General features: G+C 40.6%; 1 protein-coding gene and 1 long non-coding RNA gene across 2 annotated transcripts in view; one reads left to right on the top strand and one right to left on the bottom strand.

Moving 5' to 3' along the window:
* The first annotated feature begins 1,632 nt into the window (after positions 1-1,632).
* Positions 1,633-23,056, top strand: part of ARHGAP18 (Rho GTPase activating protein 18) — a 91,784-nt gene continuing 70,360 nt past the window's right edge. Inside the window, exon 1 of the mRNA XM_053458986.1 lies at positions 1,633-1,845. Coding sequence (XP_053314961.1) covers positions 1,802-1,845 — 44 coding nt within the window. The 5' untranslated portion in view covers positions 1,633-1,801. The remainder of the gene's footprint in view (positions 1,846-23,056) is intronic.
* Positions 19,134-23,056, bottom strand: part of LOC128482970 (uncharacterized) — a 77,995-nt gene continuing 74,072 nt past the window's right edge. Inside the window, exon 3 of the long non-coding RNA XR_008351031.1 lies at positions 19,134-19,190. This is a non-coding gene — a long non-coding RNA (uncharacterized LOC128482970). The remainder of the gene's footprint in view (positions 19,191-23,056) is intronic.

Genomic DNA, 23,056 nt, shown 5'->3' with positions numbered 1-23,056 from the left:
GTGAGCCTGACATAATATTTCTGGTGAAATATCTGTGGTATCATTGAACTGGAAGTATGCCTGTATCCTCCTTTGCACACTTCTACATTACTGAGCAGTTGTTCATTGAGTCTCCAAAGTGCTTTGCCTTTGAAAGGAGATTCTTCCTTAAAAGTTGGTAAGACCAGAGAATGATCTGACCACATGATCCATTTTTATATATTATTTGTTGAAAATTTTGCCACAAGGGTCAGATCAATTCTGGTATAGGAATTGTGTGAAGTGAGTAAAAGGAAAAATCTCTCTGTGTGGGCTCCAAGACAAGTCATGCATCATATAAATCATGAATAAGCAATAATTGCTTTAATTGGAAATAGCGATCAGATAGCTTCCTGAAGCTCAAACTGGAATGAGAGGTAGTTGTATCTAATTTATGGTCTGGGGAAGATAAGATACAAAACAATAAATGCCAGCTCAGTTCAGAAGCAATCCATAGTGTAATCAGCGGCTGCTCAGAACATCAACAATGCCATCAAGATTGAAATTGCAAAAACTGGAGTATATAAAATTCACTGTTTTATTCTGGTCTGTAGTCCCATAGAATCAATGGAAAAAATACAAATATAAGATACAAACAGCCAGCCAGACGAGCTTAACATTAAGGTGAGGGAGGACAGTATACGCTTAAATCGTTTCACGCAAACTTGAATAATTCGACGAGCTGAAGCTGTAGTGTGTGTTTCTGGTAGCATTTTTCCCATAAAACTCTGAACATAGGTCTCCAGGACACCCGCTCAAACTTCTTCTGGTATCCCCCTCAGCTTGATGTTGTTCCAGCTTGTTCTATCCTCCAAATGAATAGGTTCAATTTGAAAGAACTTCAGCTCTCCCAAGAATTCTTGCAAGTGCATTGCCCCTGTTGGTAACTTTCTCTATTTTGACTTCCAGAGAGTCTGTGCGCTCTGTCTACAGTGTCCTTCTTAGTACCTTGAAATTTATTTTTCATAGCTGTCACCAGATTTTTAAATTCAGTAAACAGTGCCTTCATTTCTCTTCCCCTCAGGGCCCCCATCAACCTCCAGATCTGACTCCAGGCACCTTCCCTCTGTGAATTGCACCATTGCTGTTTTGGCACGAACAATGTGTTCATCTTTTGTGCTTTAGAGCTCCTTGCGGTGGATGTAATGTTGTTACATGTTGTTCACAAAGAGTCTCATCTTAATCTTCCACACACTGGATTTTGTTTTACTTGAATAGGTAAGATGTTTAAATTCCAAGGTAAGTTATTAATTATAACATGTGGGCAGCTTTCCATGCATTCCTGAATCAAGTTGATAAACATTGTCATTGTATTAAAAAGGTCACCTTGTCCAGGGGACAGCATACCCATAGAAATAGCAGTACGTTAAAGTTAAAGCTTGTTAAATCCTGCCGCTTAACCCCCTTTTCACAGAAATTTTGAGAAATTACCCCACTCACAAAAGAATTTCACATTTTGTACTGTCCACATTTCAATTTAGCCCTATTGATCCATGAGCAAAGATCAGTTTCAACATTTGTCAATGAATGTCAGTAGCTAAGTAATCAAATACCTTGTCTTTGCTAGACGTGAATGTAACAGTGTGGCTCCTACAGTATTTTGTCTCTGAAAGAGTAGGCGTTATGGTGGAAGAAAGAACAGCTCTACAAGCGACTAGTGCTGGGTGAGACTTGCTCGCTTCTTTAAACTTACAACCCCATCAGACTTTTTTATATGGGCCTTCCTAGACCCTGTGAAGTGTTGATATAATTACCGGGATTCAAGCAACTTCCTGTAATCAGGATGGATACAATGGTCAATAAACTTGTCATGAATATGCAGTTCAGGTAAGAGTGGTGTTTATATATTTATGTATAAAAAAAAATCACATGAAAATGCTCCAAGGCTGAACAGCTGTGATTACCATGGGCAGCCTATAGCTATAGTTTTCCAAGAATCTTAGACAATAACTGAAATGAAATATGGTTTTATGAAAGATTAAATGTAAATGGCAATTCCTGATACAAAAATGTGTAATGGCAAGAGATGTATAACAAAATAGCCATTGATTCCAATTTCTATTATTTAGAAGTTTCACCCTTTCTTTCACCTCGGAATTGCGTCCCCTGCTAGTTGATATGTATATCTTGTATGAATATAAGAGTACAAATGGTTTGTGATCAGTGCTGAAAGAAATGCAACTTTGTGATTTTTTTATTTATATTTTTTTAAACTCCAATAGCAATATGTTTTGCTGTTTTGTGACATTATGCTGTAGAACATGCGTCTAAAGAATATATGGTGGTCTGGCACAATAAAACATTATTTTAAGTATAGGATTACCAACCTAATTTCTTAGCATTACTCCATGGCAGATTGCTACTGGATCTAGTCATAGAACATGTATATGGCACACTAAAGTACTAGTGCACAAATAAAAAGTGATTGTTCACTGTTTAAACTCATTTAAGTTAGTACTTAACCACTGATTCCACATCTAAATAAATGCATGTCTAATCATATCAAAGAAAGCCAATTAGCATACGAGATTAAAAGAAATGTTGAATTAAGTTAAAATTTAAATTAAAAAGACATTTCTAGAGATCATCTTATATTTAGTGTTGTTATAACTATAATGTGTAGAAATGGCCTTGGCGTTTGTCTTCTTACTACTTTGTAGTATAATATTTGTCTTGAACCCTTAAGGACGCAGTTATCTTATAGTAGTTTACAGCGCCAAACTGGGAATGAAAATCAGTCTTGGAAATATTTGAAAACTAGACCCATATATTTTATTGTGTGGTCAAGCTCATATGCCCACATGCCACAACAGGGGCGTAACTAGAAACCACAGGGCCCCAGGGCAATTTTTACACCCCAACTTCACAAGCCAGATGTCACCTTTGCATCCATGCCCACACACAATTACACATCCATGCTCACACACACATACACACAATTACAAATTCATGCTCACACATATATACAAATATATACATACCGCACTCCCGCCCACCCCCACTTACCTCTCAGTGCTCCTGCAGCTTTCTGTGTGTGTGAGCAGCTTTGGTTTCACCTCAGGGTGACATGACTTAATGTGGCCCTGACATGTTCCTGTCATCATGTGCCGCACCTGTCCAGGTGAGAAGGGCCCTTTCTAAACAATTTTGAACTGGTACTACAGAAACAAGGGGTCCCACTAGGCCCCCTAGAGGCACGGACCCTGTGGCAGCTGCGACTGCTGTGACCCCTGTAGTTAAGCCACTGTGTGTGAGGTATTGACCCTACCCCCACATCCTATGCCATGTGGAACGGGGAATTAAAACATGAGAAACTCATCCCATTTACATATGGATATTAACATGCTTAAAAACTATGGAAGCCCCTTCAAGTAAACGGAGGATACAATGTATACTCTAACACACTTGGGGCTATTGATGCATGGAAGTGCATCTATATGCTCATGCACAAACATCAAGAGCAGACTGCAGTGATGTTAGTCTGCAAGAAGGGCTGAGCTGGTTCTGGATCAAACAAGCTATTTTTTCAGAAATGATCTGAAGAAAAAAGCCTGAAAGATTATGTGACCCTAGTTTTTGCTAACTAAATGTAAGCAGTCCATCTCTTATGTTAAACATGTATTATCTATCTATACCTATTTTCAAAATATATATATTTATTAATGCAAACCTATTGGCATTTCCATTGTAGTTCAGTACTACCTACTATTTAAAACAATATTCCTAGTATGGTCACCAGATGGAAGCCTAAGGTAACAATTAGTAATGGTTAACAGCTAAAACAGATTCATGTATTCTGCCATTTTTCCATTCATAATTATAAGTAGCATTACTTTGTCACTTTTGTTCATATACAAATAAAGAATATATTCCCCAATTTGATAAAGTCACTGTTGACTATTCTGTCAAAACGTTTGTGTTTTAATCAAATTATTTTATTGCTGACATTAGACTTAGGAACATACAGTGCAATCCTATGTAAATATGCAGTTTTAGATGGAAATCAGAGGATTGTTACTCATTTTTGTTTATTTTTTTAGTTACTTATCTTTAGTTTGTAAGATGGGCATTCACTTAATGATCATCCACATATTCCATACAAATACATGGCTCCCCACAAAATGATCTACAAGTGCCAAGCGCATGACCCCTCTTTTTTTCTGGGCATGCACCAGAGTTGGGTGGACAATGGAGAAAGAGACAAGGTATAGGGCAGATAAGAGGAGACAGAGCTAAAGTTAGGAAATTATCACCAGTGTCACTCACAATCTCATCACTGCCAGCCAATGTGCCAGTATACAGCTCAATCCAACCCCACACCACAGCCATCAGTATCATATGATACTAGCTTCCACTCTTCTGGGAAGGCTTTCCCCAAGATTGTGGAGTGTTTCTGTGGGAAATGTTTTCCCATTCATCCAGTAGAGCACTTGTGTCAGTCAGTCAATGATGTTGGATGAGAAGGCCTGGCTCGCAGTCTCCATTCCAGTTCCATGGTGTTCCATGGGGTTGAGGTCAGCTCTCTGTGTGGGCCAGTCTAGTTCTTCCACACCAAACTCATCCAACAATGTGTCTATGGACCTTGCTTTGTACACTGGAGCACAGTCATGCTGGAATGGAAAAGAGTCTTTATTAAACTGTTTCCACAAAGTTGGAACTATGCAAGCATGAATGACTGAGAGGTCGCAAACAGTGAAAGCCTAGTGTGATTCCATTAATGTACATTGTCCAGCATATCACAGATTGTTTCTCTGTATGTCCTGCAGAGATCTGTAACATATTAACTTTATCTTATATGAATGGAGATTATGTAACAGTTACAGATAAACTGGTTACATTCATCAGATTTATCAGTAAAAAGTTTCCATAACTTGACATAGTCTAGCGTATAAGAAATGTATTGTTCTCTTCTTAGCTGCTGAGGAAAAGTCCTTCTTTCGACCTATTCGAAAATAGGACAAATGGAAATGTATACTCCTATGGATACAAATTGCAAAAAGATTATTTAATTTATTAAGTGTACAATTGAAATATTGAGTTATTAACGAATATAATATAACCACAATAAAAATACCAAATACAGTAGCAGTTGAGTACTCTGTGCTTGAGCTTACATTCTTGCCTTATAGCACATACAAAATTACTAGCAAGAACTGTGGGCTAATGAGGGCCCCACATATAAGCTTACATGGCTAACTGGGGTAAAAGGCGAAGTAAAAAAGGTGGGAGGTAAATTTAACAGGGGTAGCAATCTGAAGCAGCAATTAGTTTTGTAGTGGTTGCAGAGTGTAAAACAAATTTGTGCTGGTGGAGAGCATGTGGCAAGATGGTGGTTGCAAGAAAGTCTGAGGGGTAGGGGCATTTTCAGGTTCCAACAAGCCTAAGAGCGAAAGCCCTCTAATTTCGCCCATAACTTGCTGGGTCCAAATCTTTCAGTTATGCTGGCTGTTAACCTTTCAGTCAGTTGAAAACAAAATATATTTATGTAATGAATAACACCATTTTTTTTTGCAAAATATTTAATTTTAGGTATTTTATACATTTTTAACATTTTAAATATCAAAAGAAGGCAAAGAATAAGATTTTCATCTGGTAAATAAGACGTAGAATATAAGAAAAAGAGTAGAAATATGGATGTGTGTCATGTACCCTGTGTTTATCATCTAAACATGCATAAGGGCAAAAAATAAGAGCAAAAATAAATGTGAATAGAATGTACAGAAGAGACATCATAGAAATTAGTGAATAAATCTGTTAAATGTCGCAAAAAAATATTGTAACTGATACAAACATGCAGGCTGTATATACAAATTATTATCCTTTATAAAGATGAGGCGTTGAGCACCCTGTCCGTGAACTTCCTATCTAGCCTTATCTGACTTTCATACAAAGTTCCTGGCAAATAATGATGGGTGTATGAAGGCCATGCTCATGTGATTTCAATCTAAAATCCCATTAAGAAAACTCCTGAATTACCTTGAGAATAACTGGATGAAGAGCCTCCTCAAAATTATGTTAAGGTAAATTAGAAGAGCAAAATGTAAAATATAAATTACCCATAAAAAATAACCATAAAAATGATATAGCTGATATAGGGAGAGAAGAACCGTTATGTTGTATAAGAAAAATATGAAACTGGGTTTCTTTCCATAATTTAGCTTGTTTTATGTGGTTTAACAATATGTTTGAATGTGTACCCATATTTTTTTTTCACCAGGCTTCTTTTAAAAGATTATGTTTCTTGACATGGCAAGACTGATTCTGTAGGTTTATGGCAACCTGTGTATTTGCAAGTGACAATTCAGCTAGGTAAAATGTATTTTTAACATACACTATATGGACAAAAGTATTGGGACACCAGACCATTATACCAACAAGGACTTTTATGACATCACATTCTTAGTTGTACCCCTCTTTGCAGCTATAACAGCTCTTCCCACGAGATATTGGAGTGTTTCTGTGGGAATTTCTGCCCATATCCATTAGAACATTTATGAGGTCAGACAATGTTGTTGGACCAGAAGGACTCACTCGCAATAGCAGTTAAAAATTAAAGTTTTAGTTAGCATTAATCAGTAATTTTAAGTAGTTGTAAGGTTAGTAGAGATATCTTAGATTTGGCCATAAAGTTAAGAAGAAATATTTTAAGTATACTTAATAGTATACGTAGTAGTTAAAATCTTATTTTAAGTACCGTATTTGCTCGATTATAAGACAAGGTTTTTTCCAGAGCAAATGCTCTGAAAAATACCCCTCGTCTTATAATCAGACCTCAAATAGGTCTGATTATGAGACTAAGATCCAGATCCCCCGCAGCGATGCAGGGGACCTGGATCCTCCTGTGTTAACCCCCCCCCAACATACTGGTGCTTTGAGTCCCCGGTGCTTAGGCCGGGCTGCGTGTAGAGCGCTACGCGATATAATCGCGAAGAGCTCTACACGATACAATCGCGTAGAGCTCTACACGCTGCCCGGACTAAGCATTTGGGACTCTTGGTCCCCTGCATCCCCCTGTGTTATGCCCCCCCTCCAACTTACCGGTGCTTCTGAGTCCCCGGTGCTTAGTCCGGGCAGCGTGTAGAGCTCTACGCGCTGCCCGGACTAAGCACCGGGGGGCTCAGATGCAGGGGACCTGGATCCTCCTGTGTTAACCCCCGACCAAACTTACCAGTGCTTCTGAGTCCCCAGTGCTTAGGCCGGGCTGCGTGTAGAGCGCTACGTGATATGATCGCGAAGAGCTCTACACGATACAATCGCGTAGAGCTCTACACGATACAATTGCGTAGAGCTCTACACGCTGCCCGGACTAAGCATTTGGGACTCTTGGTCCCCTGCATCCCCCTGTGTTATGCCCCCCCTCCAACTTACCGGTGCTTCTGAGTCCCCGGTGCTTAGTCCGGGCAGCGTGTAGAGCTCTACGCGCTGCCCGGACTAAGCACCGGGGGGCTCAGATGCAGGGGACCTGGATCCTCCTGTGTTATGCGCCCCCCCAACTCAGAAGCACCGGTAAGTTTGGAGGAGGGAGGGGGAGTGTTAAATGGGAGGTGTAAGGCATTTCTGGAGGCAGAGTGCTCTGTGAAATGCCTTTTAACCCCTTTAATGCCACTCTGCCTCCTGAAATGCCTTTTACCTCCCTATATGCCACTCTGCCCCATAATATGCCTTTTAACCCCCTAAATGCCAGAGTGGCATATAGGGGTATAAGGCATTTCTGGAGGCAGAGTGGCACATAGGGGGTCAAAAGGCATATCATGGGGCACAGTGGCATATAGAGGGTTAAAAGGCCTATCATGGGGCACAGTGGCATATATGGGGTATAAGGCATTTCTGGGGCAGAGTGGCAAGCCTGGGGACAGATGTGCAAAACTGGGGGGGGGGGGCAGGTTGAAAAAAAAGGAAATAAAAACAAAATATTTTTCTCAATCATAGCTTTTATTAACAAACAATTGTTCACATAGTTTACATGAACTAACATTTACTGGTAAAACTTTTTTCCTACAGGGTCGTCTCATATTCAGGCTTTTTCTTTTTTTCATAAGTTAATATTCAGATTTTGGGGGGTCGTCTTATAATCAGGGTCGTCTTATAATCGAGCAAATACGGTAATCTTTTCGGAGATTGTATATAGAATGGCATGAATGTGCTGAATATGCCCATTGAGGAAGTGGACACAGAGGAATCCTGAGAGAACCAAGCTGTTCCTGCTATAACACAGCATTATTCCGGTCCTTCCCACGGAAGCGTTAAAGTGTTCTTATATGTAAGATACTATATTTTTTTATTTATATTTAAGGTACTACTTTTCTAACTCTTTCTCCTCCGGTCTTTTCTGGTACACCGGTACAAAGAAGAAACTCCATTCCCCAGAAGGAGCTCTATGGGCTTCTCAACAGAGGAACCTATTGAAGAATCCATTTTAATGAATTTAAGTATTATTTAATTTCCGCACATATTGTGGTGTCGTTTGTAAATTTTGCGCAGCACTTTATTTCTTTGTTTTGTGTATTATCCTTTACACACTTGTGGTCAGTGTGTTGGTTCTGCAGCACCAAGGTATTATACTTGTTTAAGTTGTGTCATTACACCAGATATCTGGCATTTTCATTTTAAGCGCTGAGTATCACTCTTTCTTTTTCACTTTGTATATAGAATGGCAGACTGAGCGACCAGCTGTAACCATCAATATAAACAAAATCTGATCCAAAGAAAAATGCCATTGTGAGAAATTAAGAGAAAGCCAAGAAATGTAGATCTGTGTCACTAGAAATGCCTCCACTATTCTTCACCATACAAACTTCATATCACCTCAACAAAAAAAAATTTTTTTTAATTATTTATATATCTATATATCCCATCGGTACTTTGCCCTATATTTACTAACATGCATAATGCCCAAGTTAGTAAAGCATCATAAACAATATGCATTATATATTTAATCTTTTTTTAAATGTTTATTGATCCAAACTCCCTAGGATCCATTAGACTCTCCCTCTTCCTAATAAAAGCGTCATGCAATATGATTTTCCACAATCAATAGTCTTTCTAGGTCAATTTATGCAACATTAGGCTCTGCAGGAAAACATTCTTAAGAGCACTTTCTAATTGGTGCTACTATTTTGTAACACATCATAAAACAGATTTTGTGCTATGATAGAGAGATAATAATTACAGCCTCAATCACAGGAAGTTTATCTCATGAACCCAATAAACTAATATACAAAATTGTTTAGAGCTAGTAAACAATGAAGCAAGAATCATTTACATTAACCTCTTAATAACCAATGTTAGTTTACACTACAGGAGTAGTTTTGTGTTTACACTACAGGAGAAGTTTTGTGTTTTTCTTTTTTCGTTCTTTAACCCTAATTTCCATCTTTGTCATTTAGTGTACCCACATAAATTCTCGTTTTTTTTTTCTTTTTCCCAAGACAATAAGGGCTTTTGTTAAAATCCAATATATTTGTAACAGTTTTATTTAGCAATAAATAATTTAATAATTTTGCTTAGTATTTCTTCTACATCCGCAGCTAAAAAGAAACCGTAACAACAATGCTATAGACTTAAGGCACATGACCAATGGGACTCGCCAACAGGTGCAACAATAGATTCAACCAAAAATGGCTATATAAATTCTGGAATCCCCTTGCCCACTTTCTTGGCTAATAAACAAAATTCAAGAAGGGCTTCTTGTGAAAATCTTTATTTGTAGAAATCACACCGCAGCTTCTTATACCTTGCAAAATAATTTGCACAAATAAAGTAATCTTAAGTAGCCCTTCATTCATGTAACTTTTTCTTCGCCAAGTCAGTGTGCACAGTGTGTTTTAGGTTCGGGAAGGCCAATACACGCTCTACACTGTTTATATCTAATATTTTTAAATACTTTTAGGGTGGTGGGCTGTGAAGGATTTTTTTTTCTAATGTTATCACTCTAATGGGAGGGCTACACAGTGTTTTCAATCTTTTGAAAACTCTTTAAAAAAGTTTTATTTTAAACTTGTTTTGTCTTTTTTATCCTATAGTAGTGCAACATGACTAGAGATTCTCCTGGGGTGTTTATACAACACGGGTGTCTCTTTTGTAATGGCAGTGTCTGGGGTGGGGCACATTTTTCCAGGCCAATTTGTGAGGTTTTGCTATAATTATATGTACAGTAGATGACAATCCTATATGTTAGATGTAGATGATGATCCTATTTTTTTCAGGACAAGTTAAGCTATTCATATATACTGAGACACAATTTAGTAATGTTGTGTTTATACATATACAAGACTGCACATGCAGACCATGAAGGTGACAATAGATAATCTAGTGCAGGGTAGTCACATAACGAAGAGCTCTAAGATACATTTGCACCTTTCTCCACTCCACAGCTATTTGCCGAAGCACATTGTACTCTCTCGACCCCCCATGCACACTTCCATTGATTTGCACAGGAGAGCATTTCCAGTCACCAATTGGCAGTTTCAATCAGTGGCATAAAACTTCAGACCACAGGTCTTTATTCAGGGATTTATTCTGATTGCCATATTTGGAGTCCGGAAGGAATTTTCCTCCTGGTATGGGGCAATTGGCATCTGCTTCATAAGGGTTTTTGCCTTCCTCTGGATCAACACAGTAGGGACACAATAGGTATATAGGTTGAACTTGATGCACTTTGGTCTTTTTTCAACCTTATGAACTATGTTACTAAGTCTAAATTAATTCAACTCGTGTATAAAGTGGTTGGTTCACCATTTGCCATTGATACATCTCTGGCATGAAGCTGGTATACATTATTCATTCAGTTGATATAGATCCAGGCTACCCCCTTGTACAACCTAAAACGAATTTCTATAATTATCCTTTAATTTACAAATCTTTTTTTTTCTAAATAAGGATCTCTACACATTCTTACATCCCAACCTAATTTGTCAAGCACTTTGGCCTCATTGAATGCACAAACATTTGCTTTGAACTAGACTTACAGTGGTTTCGACTTGGAATCAGCGCATGCTGTGCAGAAAGGCTCTGTAAATGTCTATGTGGATTAACTAGTTAATTATTTTGTTTTGGATTTGTGCCCTGGAAATTGTGTGTTTACTGGTGACTTTGCATTTTATGAGATTTGGATTTTAGATGGCTAAATGAATGAAGTTCAACACTTCTGTAAGATTTATTCTCTCTCCAGGTTTCTATACTTTTTGACTCTATACCCGCATACAGGGTTTACAGACCTAGGACACCGCTAAAAACTTTCCCCCCAATTTGTTTTGCACGTTCTTGACTACACCTGTATACCAAAACAAGGACATTGTGCTAGTTGGAGCTATGGCATAATGGGTCCTAAGTTCAGCCTCACAGTCATAGTTTTCAGAAACCTTATTCTTTATTACTAAAGCCCTCAAGTATCTCCAAGGCGTAAATTATATCCTGATCTTAAAGAGGTCCCTCTTCTGCTGCTGCGGGTATAGTGACATGAGGTTTTGCGTAAATAAGTACTAATATAGTGATACAGGCTGTAGATTTTGTTCTTAAGGTGTGAATTTATTAAGAGTAAAAAGTGCAAGGTCTGTAAGTGCTAAAGTTGGTGAAAACTACATACAGTATATTGTTTGTTTCATTGTCACTGAGGATGTTTTTGTTTCATTATAAGTCCTTCTACCATATATACCGTATTGGCTCGGATATAGGCCGCCCCCGTATATAGGCCGCACCCTAAAAGTTTGGTGCTTTTTTAAAGAAAAAGTTTTTTTCTTTAAAAAGCACCAAAAAAAAAAAAAAAAAACATTCTGCCACTCTGTCTCCCCCCCCGAGATATGCTACCACTGTCCTCCCCCCCGAGATACGCTGCCACTGTCCTCCCTCCCCGAGATATACTGCCACTGTCTTCCTCCCCCCGAGATATGCTGCCACTGCCCCCCCCCGAGATATGCTGCCACTGCCCCCCCCCCCGAGATATGCTGCCACTGTCCTCCTCCTTCTCCCCCCCCCCGACTTACCGGAGCAGACTCCCGGGTGTCTTGCGGGGCGCCGGCGGAAGTTGTATACGCGTATTGCGTAGATGTCCCCCGCCGGCGCCCCGCAAGACACCCGGGAGTCTGCTCCGGTAAGTCTTGGGGGCAGAGGTAAAACGCATCGTGTGGACGGTCACCGGCTGCGGCGATGCGGGTAAACAACCCGGAGGCTGTTTACCCGCATCGCTGCAGCCGGTGACCGTCCAGACGATGCGCTTAGACAACCTCCCGTCCCGGCCCCCCCCCGTGGAAAGTGCTGGCAGGGGAGGCTGTCTGAGGACATCCGAGAGTAGGATGCAGGTCCCCTGCACCGTTGCGGGGGATCTGTATCCTAACCCCGCTGCCTGCCCGGGGCCCGGGACTGGATGTCCCGGGCATCGGGCACTAGACCCCGAATATAGGCCGCACCCCCACTTTAAAGTCTTAAAGTGGGGGAAAAAAGTGCGGCCTATATTCGAGCCAATACGGTATATATATATATATATATATATATATATATATATATATATATATATATATATATATATATATATATATATATATATATACACACACACACACACGTTTGTTCCATTAACTCTCAACTACAGAGTTGAGTATTGTCATGGGATCATTTAATGTTACAGGGCATGTTCCACTGTGTGTATGTTTGCATCTGCTTTGGGAGATGATATCATTCTCCCAGAGGGTCAGCCGGATGTTGCTGTTGATCTATAAGTACAGCTACATTTTTGGGCCTTGTAGGGTAAAGTCCTGCTAGGACACTTCTAGTGCAGCGAGAAAGGTACGAGACCCAATATGTTTCCAGGCTTTTATTGCACCAAATCAATCAAACACACAAAGAAAAACCTACTCCTATTTAGGAGGCTTACTATAGAGTAGTCTTCTCTGACTAGCAAAGAACTGGACAGCTAAGCTGGTTTCCAGTATAAAATAAAACAGAATAAACTTCTAACGGATTCTCAAAAGTCATCTCTCCTACCAGCCCACCTTGAAGCACACTGGAACTCAGGTACACCTCCTGTTCCTTCCAAGATGAAGCCAAATTGTAGTGGGCTGTCAGAGACAGAGGCTGTTTCCTCCACCTTGCATTTATCTCATAGTGCAGATTTAAACCCGGGGCACCTGTGTTAACAGGACCAGCAGTTAACTCATTAGTCACTGGGATAAACTGCTCTTTCCAATCTCCTGCTTACATAGAATTCATCTTTCACCTTGTCACAGCCTATAGAAGGCTATTAGTACTTTCAATAACAAACACATCTCATATGGCTAGCTAGCCCTTATCTACTTACTGTCTAAATGGCATACCAGGGAACTCTCCGGGTTTGCCCATATTGTATGGTTAGTGAAATTACTTTCAAGCAATTTAATTGGAAATTATTCAAGGCTGACCAAGCTCTTCTTTCAGCAGAAGCTCACTGGGACTGGTTCTTCATAATGCATTGTAAAGTTGATTAGATGACATGGCAGCTCTCATGCAAAGCCAACAAAAAACTCTCACTTTTTAATTAACTATTAAGTTATTCATCAATTTTTTTTTGTTGCTGTGACAGAATGACCTGTCATACAGGGGCCCAAGGTACTCAGAGATGGCTCCAGCCTGGCTGCCAAACAGGCAGGAACTCCATTGTTAAACTAATCCCATTAACAGAATGGCTACCAGGGGGATATTCAGTAGCTAAAGGGGATTAAATGTTGGTTAATTTATGTTAATGAAGTTCTGTGGCTATATCAGTCTATGTTTTACAACAATAAACAGTTCATTCCTGCTGCACTCAGTTCAAGGTAGTTGTATGTCTACTTATTGGGTACACATAGCAGGGTTCCAAGGTGCGCATGCTGACTGGTGCTGGAAGTGATTCCGGGGACAACAGGAGGATACATGTGGGTGATCTCTGGGAGTTACTACAGCTCTCTTGGTGAACCCGTTACATTGGTGGCAGCGGTGGGATCCTCCTTGCAAACGACCCAGCGGAGTACCAGCAGGTATACCAGCAGCAAGCCAAAGATGGTTCCAGCACTACAGGAAGTGTTGGTGCACAGCAGAGTCGCAAGTTACATAAATGCCTGGATGGAGGCTCTCAGGGTGGACCAGGGTGTCCAGGGAATAGTCCTCTCATCCTCCAAGGAATGGTACGTGCTACAACTAGATTGGCGAATGCAGTGCCTGGGAGAACAGCCCCAAGAGGACTTGGTGGCTGAGTTGGAGAAGTTGCTTCCGCTTGAAATGACTGTGGATTGTGTATACCGGGCCCTGTATTGGCAGGCCGTGCAGTGGTGTCCAGAGCTGAAGGATGACTACATGCCAGAGTGCGATGACTTTGGCGGTCCGGGATTGATAATGGAAAGCCTACAAGAGGACCAAGAATTTGGGAGCCCATCAAAATATCGGTGCAAGGAGATCCGGGAGTTCAGGGAAGGGATTCTCGCAGATGTGTCCTGTTACCTGCCCGACTGGTGGGCTGATTTCGATTATTTGGTTTACCAAGAATGGTTCCTGGACCATGCTCAGCAGTGTGCTCCAGTGGATCCTGTGAGTATTGTGCCCCCACCAGAAGCACATACATCCGAGCAGAGCGCAACTGGCCTCTGCCCACTCCCTTCCCTCACCCCGGACACTTTGCCCTATTCCCCGCAATATGGCCCAGAAACTGACCAAGACCCCCCCTGCATGTCCCAGCCAGATCCCCCAGCTGAACTGCTGGCTTCGAGGCAGAGCGCTGCTGGCCTCTGCCCACCCCTTCCACTTGTTCCCAAGCCTAACCGCAGTAACCAAGGAGGGTCCGGTCAGGCAGACACAGAGTTGGTGGTGCCACTGGATTTTACAAATGCAGCTGAAGCGCTGCCCTCGGGGTAGAGTGCCGCTGGCCTCTGCCCGCTCCCCTCTGTGACCCCAGCTCCATTGGCTTTACCCCCCAATATTGCCCCCCTGTATCCCCAGCAGAAGTGTTGGCAATGGGAGAGAGGCAGATCGACATCTCTCCCCAGCAGATGGAGTATACAGGAGGGGATGCATGTGGCTTTCCTCCCCTCGCCGAGGATCATACAAACATTTGTATCATGCAGGTGGATTGGACTACGGTCGCCACCTGCATTCCCCAGAGGTGCAGAGCAGTCAGCCCAGAACCCCATATGGAAGGGACCCCAGCCGCTCTGTTTTCTCCCCAGCGGCTGAGAGGACTCCAGGGAGAAGGCGCATTTGGCCCTTCTCCCCAGCGGCAGTTACACTATTTGGGAGAAGCAGAGTGCGGCTGGGTGAGTACTGGTCCTTTGTTAAATTGTTTTGGGGAGTACCAATTTGTGGCTGGCAGTGGTGGTCCGGATATACAGACTGACTTTGGAGTCAAGCCGTGTGGGGTCTTATCAGACGTCAGTCTCCGCCAGAAAAAGGAGATATGTGATGGAGTGTGTGACGGAACTGTCTATCACTGGGACCCCTGGAGAGGACTGAAAGCAAGCTTGCTACCCGCAGATTATGGACCCTGTCTCCCTGCCCTGGCGAGTGGGACTGTTGTCCCCCGAACTCCCCAGTCTCTAAGTGCACCCCAGGACTGGTTAGTGGGACAGGTGCCCTTTGCCAGCCCCCTGCATCCACAGCTCTAGGAGCGACGGAGCTGTGCTCCCCGACTGAACTGGATGCAGACCCGGTTGAGGTCTGGCCCCAGTTCAGTCTTCTTTTTAAAAGGGGAGATAATGTAACGGGTTCACCAAGAGAGCTGTAGTAACTCCCAGAGATCACCCACATGTATCCTCCTGTTGTCCCCGGAATCACTTCCAGCACCAGTCAGCATGCGCACCTTGGAACCCTGCTATGTGTACCCAATAAGTAGACATACAAATACCTTGAACTGAGTACAGCAGGAATGAACTGTTTATTGTTGTAAAACATAGACTGATATAGCCACAGAACTTCATTAACATAAATTAACATTGATAAACAGGTAGACAACCCAACCTTTAATCCCCTTTAGCTACTGAATATCCCCCTGGTAGCCATCCTGTTAATGGGATTAGTTTAACAATGGAGTTCCTGCCTGTTTGGCAGCCAGGCTGGAGCCATCTCTGAGTACCTTGACCCGTCATACAGGGGCCCATTCTGTCACAGTTACCGACCCTTTTTTATGGCAACTTGAAACATTACAAAAACATGAGTATTATTTATTTTAAAATATGAATTGTGTTATGCTCAAAGCTGTGACGGTCCCCCTTTGCCAGTTCTGTTTAATTTGTTCTCAAATGAAGGTAAAACCCAGGATATAGCTGTTCTGTAAGGTTTTCGGATATTCTGTAGGTGCAACTTTCAGTGTTGTGAATACCCCGACACATAATGTCCTGTGACTGCCAAACGAGGTTTGTGTGGATAAGTTGGCTGTTTTCACTATGGTAGGGGAGTTGAACTGTTGTACTTACAGTAGGTTACAAGTTACATTGTGTTAGGTGGGTGATAATACTCAGGAAGTGATTATTACATTGTTGTTTTGTTAATGGGTGCTTTAGAATTTAAAAGGTGGGGCTAGATTATATTGCCTAATATAACATGTATCACTATATTAGAATGTTGGAGAACTGACATTCCCTAGCCACAATCACCAGTCATTCAACAGAATCTCTAGTATGGAACTAAACCACTCATGATATTGCTCATGATGATCATCATTGAAACATAGAAAGTGACGGGAGATAAGAACCAGTAGTCCCATCCAGTCTGCCCAACCTCTGAGTACTTTCCTTTAGTACCTGCCCTTATCCTATATCTAGCTTGGCCTATCCCATGCTTGTTTAAATGCCTTTACTGTATTTACATCCACCACTTCTGCTGGAAGGCTATTCCATGCGTCCACTACCCTTTCTGTAAAGTAATATTTTCTGATGTTACCATTAACCCCTTAATGACCTTTGCCGGTTCAGGGCCGTCACGGAAAAACGGTCACGGTCACCCCTTACGACCTTTGACGGTCCTGAACCGTCAAAAAATTAAATACGCTTAGAAAGTGATCAACGATCACTTTCTTCGCTTAAACGGCGTTGCTGTAATGCCTCAGTGTCGAGGCATTCAGTAACGCCGAGATCAGCATCAGGGGCCATGTCAGGGCGCCCATTTTTTAAAAGAGTTTAGGAGGCGATCAACGATCACCTCCTAAACTTCAATGGTGTCGCTGGAATGCCTTGATCAGGAGGCATTCAGCAACACCAAACACTTACCCCAGGACGGGCTGTGACCGCTCCGGAGAGCGGTCACAGCCGCCACTGCAAGTGATCTTCGCCATCCGCAAGATGGCGGCTGCCCTGTAAAAAAAAAAAAAAAAAAAAAAAAAAAAAAAAAGTGCTAAAAAATAATTATGCAGTGATGTCACCAGAGGAAAAGTGCTAAAAAATAATTATGCAGTGATGTCACCAGAGAAACCATCCAGTACCAGCAAAATGTGTAAAAACTCTATATTATAAAAAAAATAAAATCAAAAAATAAATAAAAATAAAATAAAATTTATTATTTTGAGCAAGTGCTAAAATTTCTAACAAAATCTCAACATAGAAAGATTTAAAATAAAAGCACTTCAAATACTCAAGGGGTGTCTAATTTAATAAAAAATGGCTTGATGGGGTAAATTGGAGTGGCCGGGCTCAAAGATAGGGCATAGGTACAGACTGACCAAAATAGAGAAAAAAAAGCGCACTTCCCAAATGTGGGATTTTAAATCTCAAACAACCCGACAAACCCATGCATGTGGGGTATCACTGCACTCGGGAGATGTTGCTGAACACACATTGTTTGATAGTGACGCATACCAGGAGCTATGAATTCATTCCTGAAGTACAATTTGTGTGGACAAAAATACAAAATAAAATTTTGGCAAAGGCAGGTGGTATAATCTCATGCATAAAAGGGTTAAAATACCAGCATTTGAAATACTTTGATGTCTAGTTTTCAAAAAATATATGGTTTGATGGGGTAAATTGAAGTAGTCGGCTTCAAAGATGTTCCAAAGAGGAGATAGAGGCAGAATGACCACCTGAATTACGCATGTCCCAAAAGTAGCCTTTTACCAGCCAAACAATCTGATAAACCTATACATGTGGGGTATCACCATACTCAGGAGATGTTGCTGAACACATATTGGAGTGTTGTTTGACAGTGACATATACCAGGACCTTTATATTTATAACTAAATTACAATTTGTGTGAAAAAATAAAATAATTACTATTACAAAGTTTGACAAAGTGTGGTTGTATAATTAGTGCATGGAATGGGTTAAAATACCAGCATTTGAAATACCCTGGGGTGTCTATTTTTCAAAAATATATGGTTTGATGGGGATTAATTGAGTTAACCAGCTTCAAAGATGTTCCAAAGAGGAGATGGAGGCAGAATTACCAGATTTGGAAAAAAAGGTTTTGAAATCATAAAACGCTACTTGTACTTATTGCCCAATAACAAAACAAAAAAACAGCAAAAAAACATTGGGTATTTCTAAACTCAGGACAAATAGTAGAATCTATTTAGCTTCCTTTTGTAGGTGAGTAAAAGATTTTTCAAAGAAAAGTCATAAAAGGTGTTTTTTTTCAAATTTTCACCATGTTTTATTATTTTTTTATAGTAAATAAGATGATATGATCAAAACATATGGTATCTGAAGAAAGCCCATCTTGCCCTGAAAAAAAAATATATAACGTGTGTGGGTACACTAAATGGGTGAGGAGAAAATTACAGCTGAACACAAGCACTGCAAAAGTGTTAAAAAAGCCTCGGTCCCACAGGGTACAAAAATATACCTTTCCATCAAGACCATCTGCAATATCACTAATAAAAATATTAAAGAGAATGGGTCCAAGTACAGACGCCTGAGGTATCCCACTGGTAACAAGACCTTGTTCTGAATATACGCCATTGACTACAACCCTCTGTTGTCACTCAGCCACTCCCTAATCCATTCAACAACATTGGAATCTAAACCCAGAGATTGCATCTTATTTATAAATCTTCTATGTGGGACAGTGTCAAAGGCCTTACTGAAATCCAGATACACAATGTCTACTGCACCACCTTGATCAATTACTTTAGTCACCCAATCAAAAAAATCAATAAGATTTGTTTGGCATGATCTTCCTGAGGAAAATCCATGTTGTTTTTGATCTTGAAACCCATGTGACTTCAGATGTTCAACAATCCTTTCCTTTAACATAGTTTCCATTAATTTACCCACTACAGATGTAAGACTTACTGGCCTGTAGTTGCCCGACTCCTCCCTACTGCCTTTTTTGTGAATGGGCACAACATTCGCTACTTTCCAATCCCCAGGGACGACTCCCGTTACCAATGATTCGTTAAATATATCAGTTAACGGTTTTGCTAGTACACCCCCAAGCTCTTTTCATAACTTGAGGTGTATCCCATCAGGCCCCATCAACTTATTTGTCCTTACCTTAGACTTCTGAATTAGAACCTCCGCCTCGATAAACTCACATATTTCAAATGATTCAGTCTTTTTTCCCAACTGAGGTCCCATTCCCTCATTTTCATTTGTAAAAACTGAACAGAAATATTAATTGAGGCAGTCAGCTAAACCTTTATCCTCTTCTACATACATTCCCATTGTTTTTAGTCTAACTAATCCTTGTTTAACTTTCCTTTTCTCATTTATATATCTAAAAACTGTTTTATCTCCATTTTTTACAGACAGGGCAATTCGCTCTTCTGCTCTTCTGATTTGGCAGCTCTTATAACTTTCTTTGCCTCTTTCTGTCTAATTTTATAGATCTGTCTATCTTCCTCACTTTGGGTATTTTTGTATCTACTAAAGGCTAACTTCTTGTCTTTTACAATTTTGGACACTTCTGCAGAGTACCACAGCGGTTTCTTTAATTTTTTACTCTTACTGACCAGCCTAATACAATTTCCTGTTATCTTCAATAATACAGTTTTTACACAATCCCAGTTCTCCTGAACGCCATTTAGATTATCCCAGTCTGATAATGACTCCTCTATACATATTCTCATTTTAGAAAAGTAAGCTTTTCTAAAATCTAAAACTTTTGTTTTTGTGTGGTGTGACTCAGTCACTGTTTGTATATTAAACCACACAGACTGATGATCACTAGATCCCAAACTTTCACCTACAGAAATATCTGTTAACAAATCTCCATTTGTGAACACTAAATCCAATATGGCCTCGTTAAGATTTGGTTTCTCAACTACTTGTTTTAAAGATAATCCCAGTAGGGAGTTTAGAATATCCGCACTCCGGGTACAACCAGCTACTTTCGTTTTCCAGTTCACATCAGGGAGATTGAAATCACCCATGGTTATAACATCCCCCTTCACTGTCATTTTAGCTATTTCTTCCACTAGTAGATTCTCTAGTTTTTCTACTTGTCCTGGGGGTCTATAAATCACACCTACGCGAGTTACTTTACTTTTGCCAAATTGTACTGTAACCCAAACCGACTCTAAGTTCTCCTCACCAACTTGTATTAAGTTAGATTTTATGGTAGTTGTAGTTGCACTGTGGCTTGATGGTTGCAAGTTTACTATTATTGTGCTAGTGTTATAGTGTTAAAATAAATACACATATAAGCAGGGCCGAACTGGTGATGTCAAGGCAGTCCTGGCACTGTAAGTCTTTAGATCTATGTTTTTGTGCTCACATAGTGTGGACTGGGCATATGTAGCAGCTGACCACACGCCGCAGCACCAGATCTGCGATCGGGTGAGTGTGGGACTGTTACATTTGCCCTGTGTGCCAGGTTTCCCGGTGTGCCAGTCGGCCAGTCTAGGACTTTATATCAACACATGCGTACATTTCTTGTGGGGTAAATAACTGATTAACAGATTCCCATAATACATCCCACAGGCCACTTTTATCGGTGATGGTTAGCAATATGCAGAGTTATATGTCCTGAATAACATGGCCGTCACCATAAATATATATATATTTATAACCTATAAACATATTTCAAAATTTAGCATACTTCTGCTTTGAACACACTGACATCATTGAAGAGTATTAGCTTATGTCAGATTTCATTTTATTTATATATAACATATAATTTAACATTGCTTTGAAAAGGAGATTTGACTTATTTTTTAAATATTTTATTTACTTTGGTTTTATGGTCACACATGGTTGTGTACACTATTTCCCCTAAAATGCCATCTGGAAAAAGCCAACTATGTTTCACAACCGGTATCTAGCAATTAACATTTAGTCCTGTGCGAAGTGACATATATTAGTCTGCCTCACAAGGGTTAAACCATTACATTACCCAGCTTTGGAATTCAAACGCAAGTACCGATTCCCTACAAGACGGAGGAAAGAATCTGGAGAAAAGGAGGTATAAAAGCCAAGGACTTTCTATAAATAGGGTTGGTATATTCAGAAAAGAAACAGCCTGCAATAAATTATTGCATTGACTTGCTTACTATTAAGTCCCATGGTGTATTAAATATATGTTTTTGAAAACCAGAGTAATTCTACATCTCTCCTTAGTATATATTTAAGCTGTAAGGGTTTCCAATGACAAAGGTGAAAAAGTATTTTTACCAGGACTATCCCGCCAATTTCAATTAAATAATAGAAAAAGGATGATAAAAACAGATAAACACATAGGCCCTATATTATCGATATACCTGATGAAATGTATTACCTTTCTCCTTTTTATGGAACCAATGAATGTTTGTCTGGAGAATACGTTTTCGCAAGTCCCAAGTATAACTTTGATTCAAAGTAATCAAATGGCAGTTAGGATATGTGCTCACCCTCCAATGTGGCCGAATTAAAACAATTCTGCCAAGAAGACTGGACCAAAAAACTCATTAGCAAGTTGACACTTGCCGTTTGATTGTAGTTGTTGATGCTAAGGGTGGCACAACCAGTTCTTAGGTTTTAGGAGGTGATTACTTTTTCACATGGGTGATACAGGTTTTGATAACTTTACCTCCAATAAAAGAAATTCTTTAAAAGTTGCATTTTGTGATTGCTCACGCTGTCTTTGCCACCTTAGGGTGTCCTATAAAACAGGCCCTAGATGAGTGAGTTACACAGGAGATCAGGGGGTCTGTACGGGCATTCTCTGCTGCCGGTGTTAAATTACACGTAATCTGTCAGCAGGAAGATAGCTAGAAATGTTGAAGATGAAACAGACTCTTCTAAAATGTCATCAGCAGCCGGAGGCATCAAAGTTAAAAAAAATATAAATAAAATAAAAACAAATAAAAAGGTTTAAAATGATAAAACAAATGGGGAGTCCAGTGATCTCCTCTAACTAGCCCATTGAGCAGCAGCAGCAGCAACACACAAGGTGGCTCCATCACCCAAGAGGATGATCTGCCCCTAGTTTTTGCAGCAGTGGAACAGCCACCGCCTGCACCTGCTAGGTCAGGATACGTGACTGGTGGAGGGTACACTATATGACCAGTACTATGTTGACACCAGTACACCCATATTACTTCCTTGGACATGCCAAACCCATTGGCATTAATATAGAGTTCACCCCCCTTGTGTCTATAACAGCCTCCGCTCTTCTGGGAAGGCTTTACTGCAGTGGGTCTGTGGGGACTTGCACCCATTCAACTAAAAGAGCATTTGTGAGGTCAGGCACTGATTTTGGGCAAGAAGGCCTAGCTCACAATTAGTTTTTTTATTCATCCAAAAGCTGCTCAGTGGGGCTAAGGTCTGGGCTCTGTGTAGGCCACTAGAGTTTCTCTTCCAAACATGTCAAACCAGGCCATTATGGTCTTTGCGTTGTACACAGGGGCATAGTCAAACGTAAACAGGAAAGGCCCTTCCCCAATCTGGTTCACAAAGCATAACATTGCTTAAAATGTTTTTGTATGCTGTAGCATTAACATTACCCATTACTGAAACTAAAGGGTCAAGCCCAAACCTTGAAAGTAGCCCCAGACCATTATCCATCCTCCATCAGAATTTACGGTAGGCACTATGCATTCCAGTAGGTAGTGTTCTCCTGGCATCTGCCAATCCCAGATTCGTTCATCAGGCTTCCAGACAGTGAAGCATGAGTCATCACTCCAGGGAACATG

Source organism: Spea bombifrons, chromosome 3 (genome assembly GCF_027358695.1).
Source record: "Spea bombifrons isolate aSpeBom1 chromosome 3, aSpeBom1.2.pri, whole genome shotgun sequence".
In the NCBI taxonomy this organism is placed as follows: domain Eukaryota; kingdom Metazoa; phylum Chordata; class Amphibia; order Anura; family Pelobatidae; genus Spea; species Spea bombifrons.
This window is presented reverse-complemented; position numbering and strand designations above follow the sequence as displayed.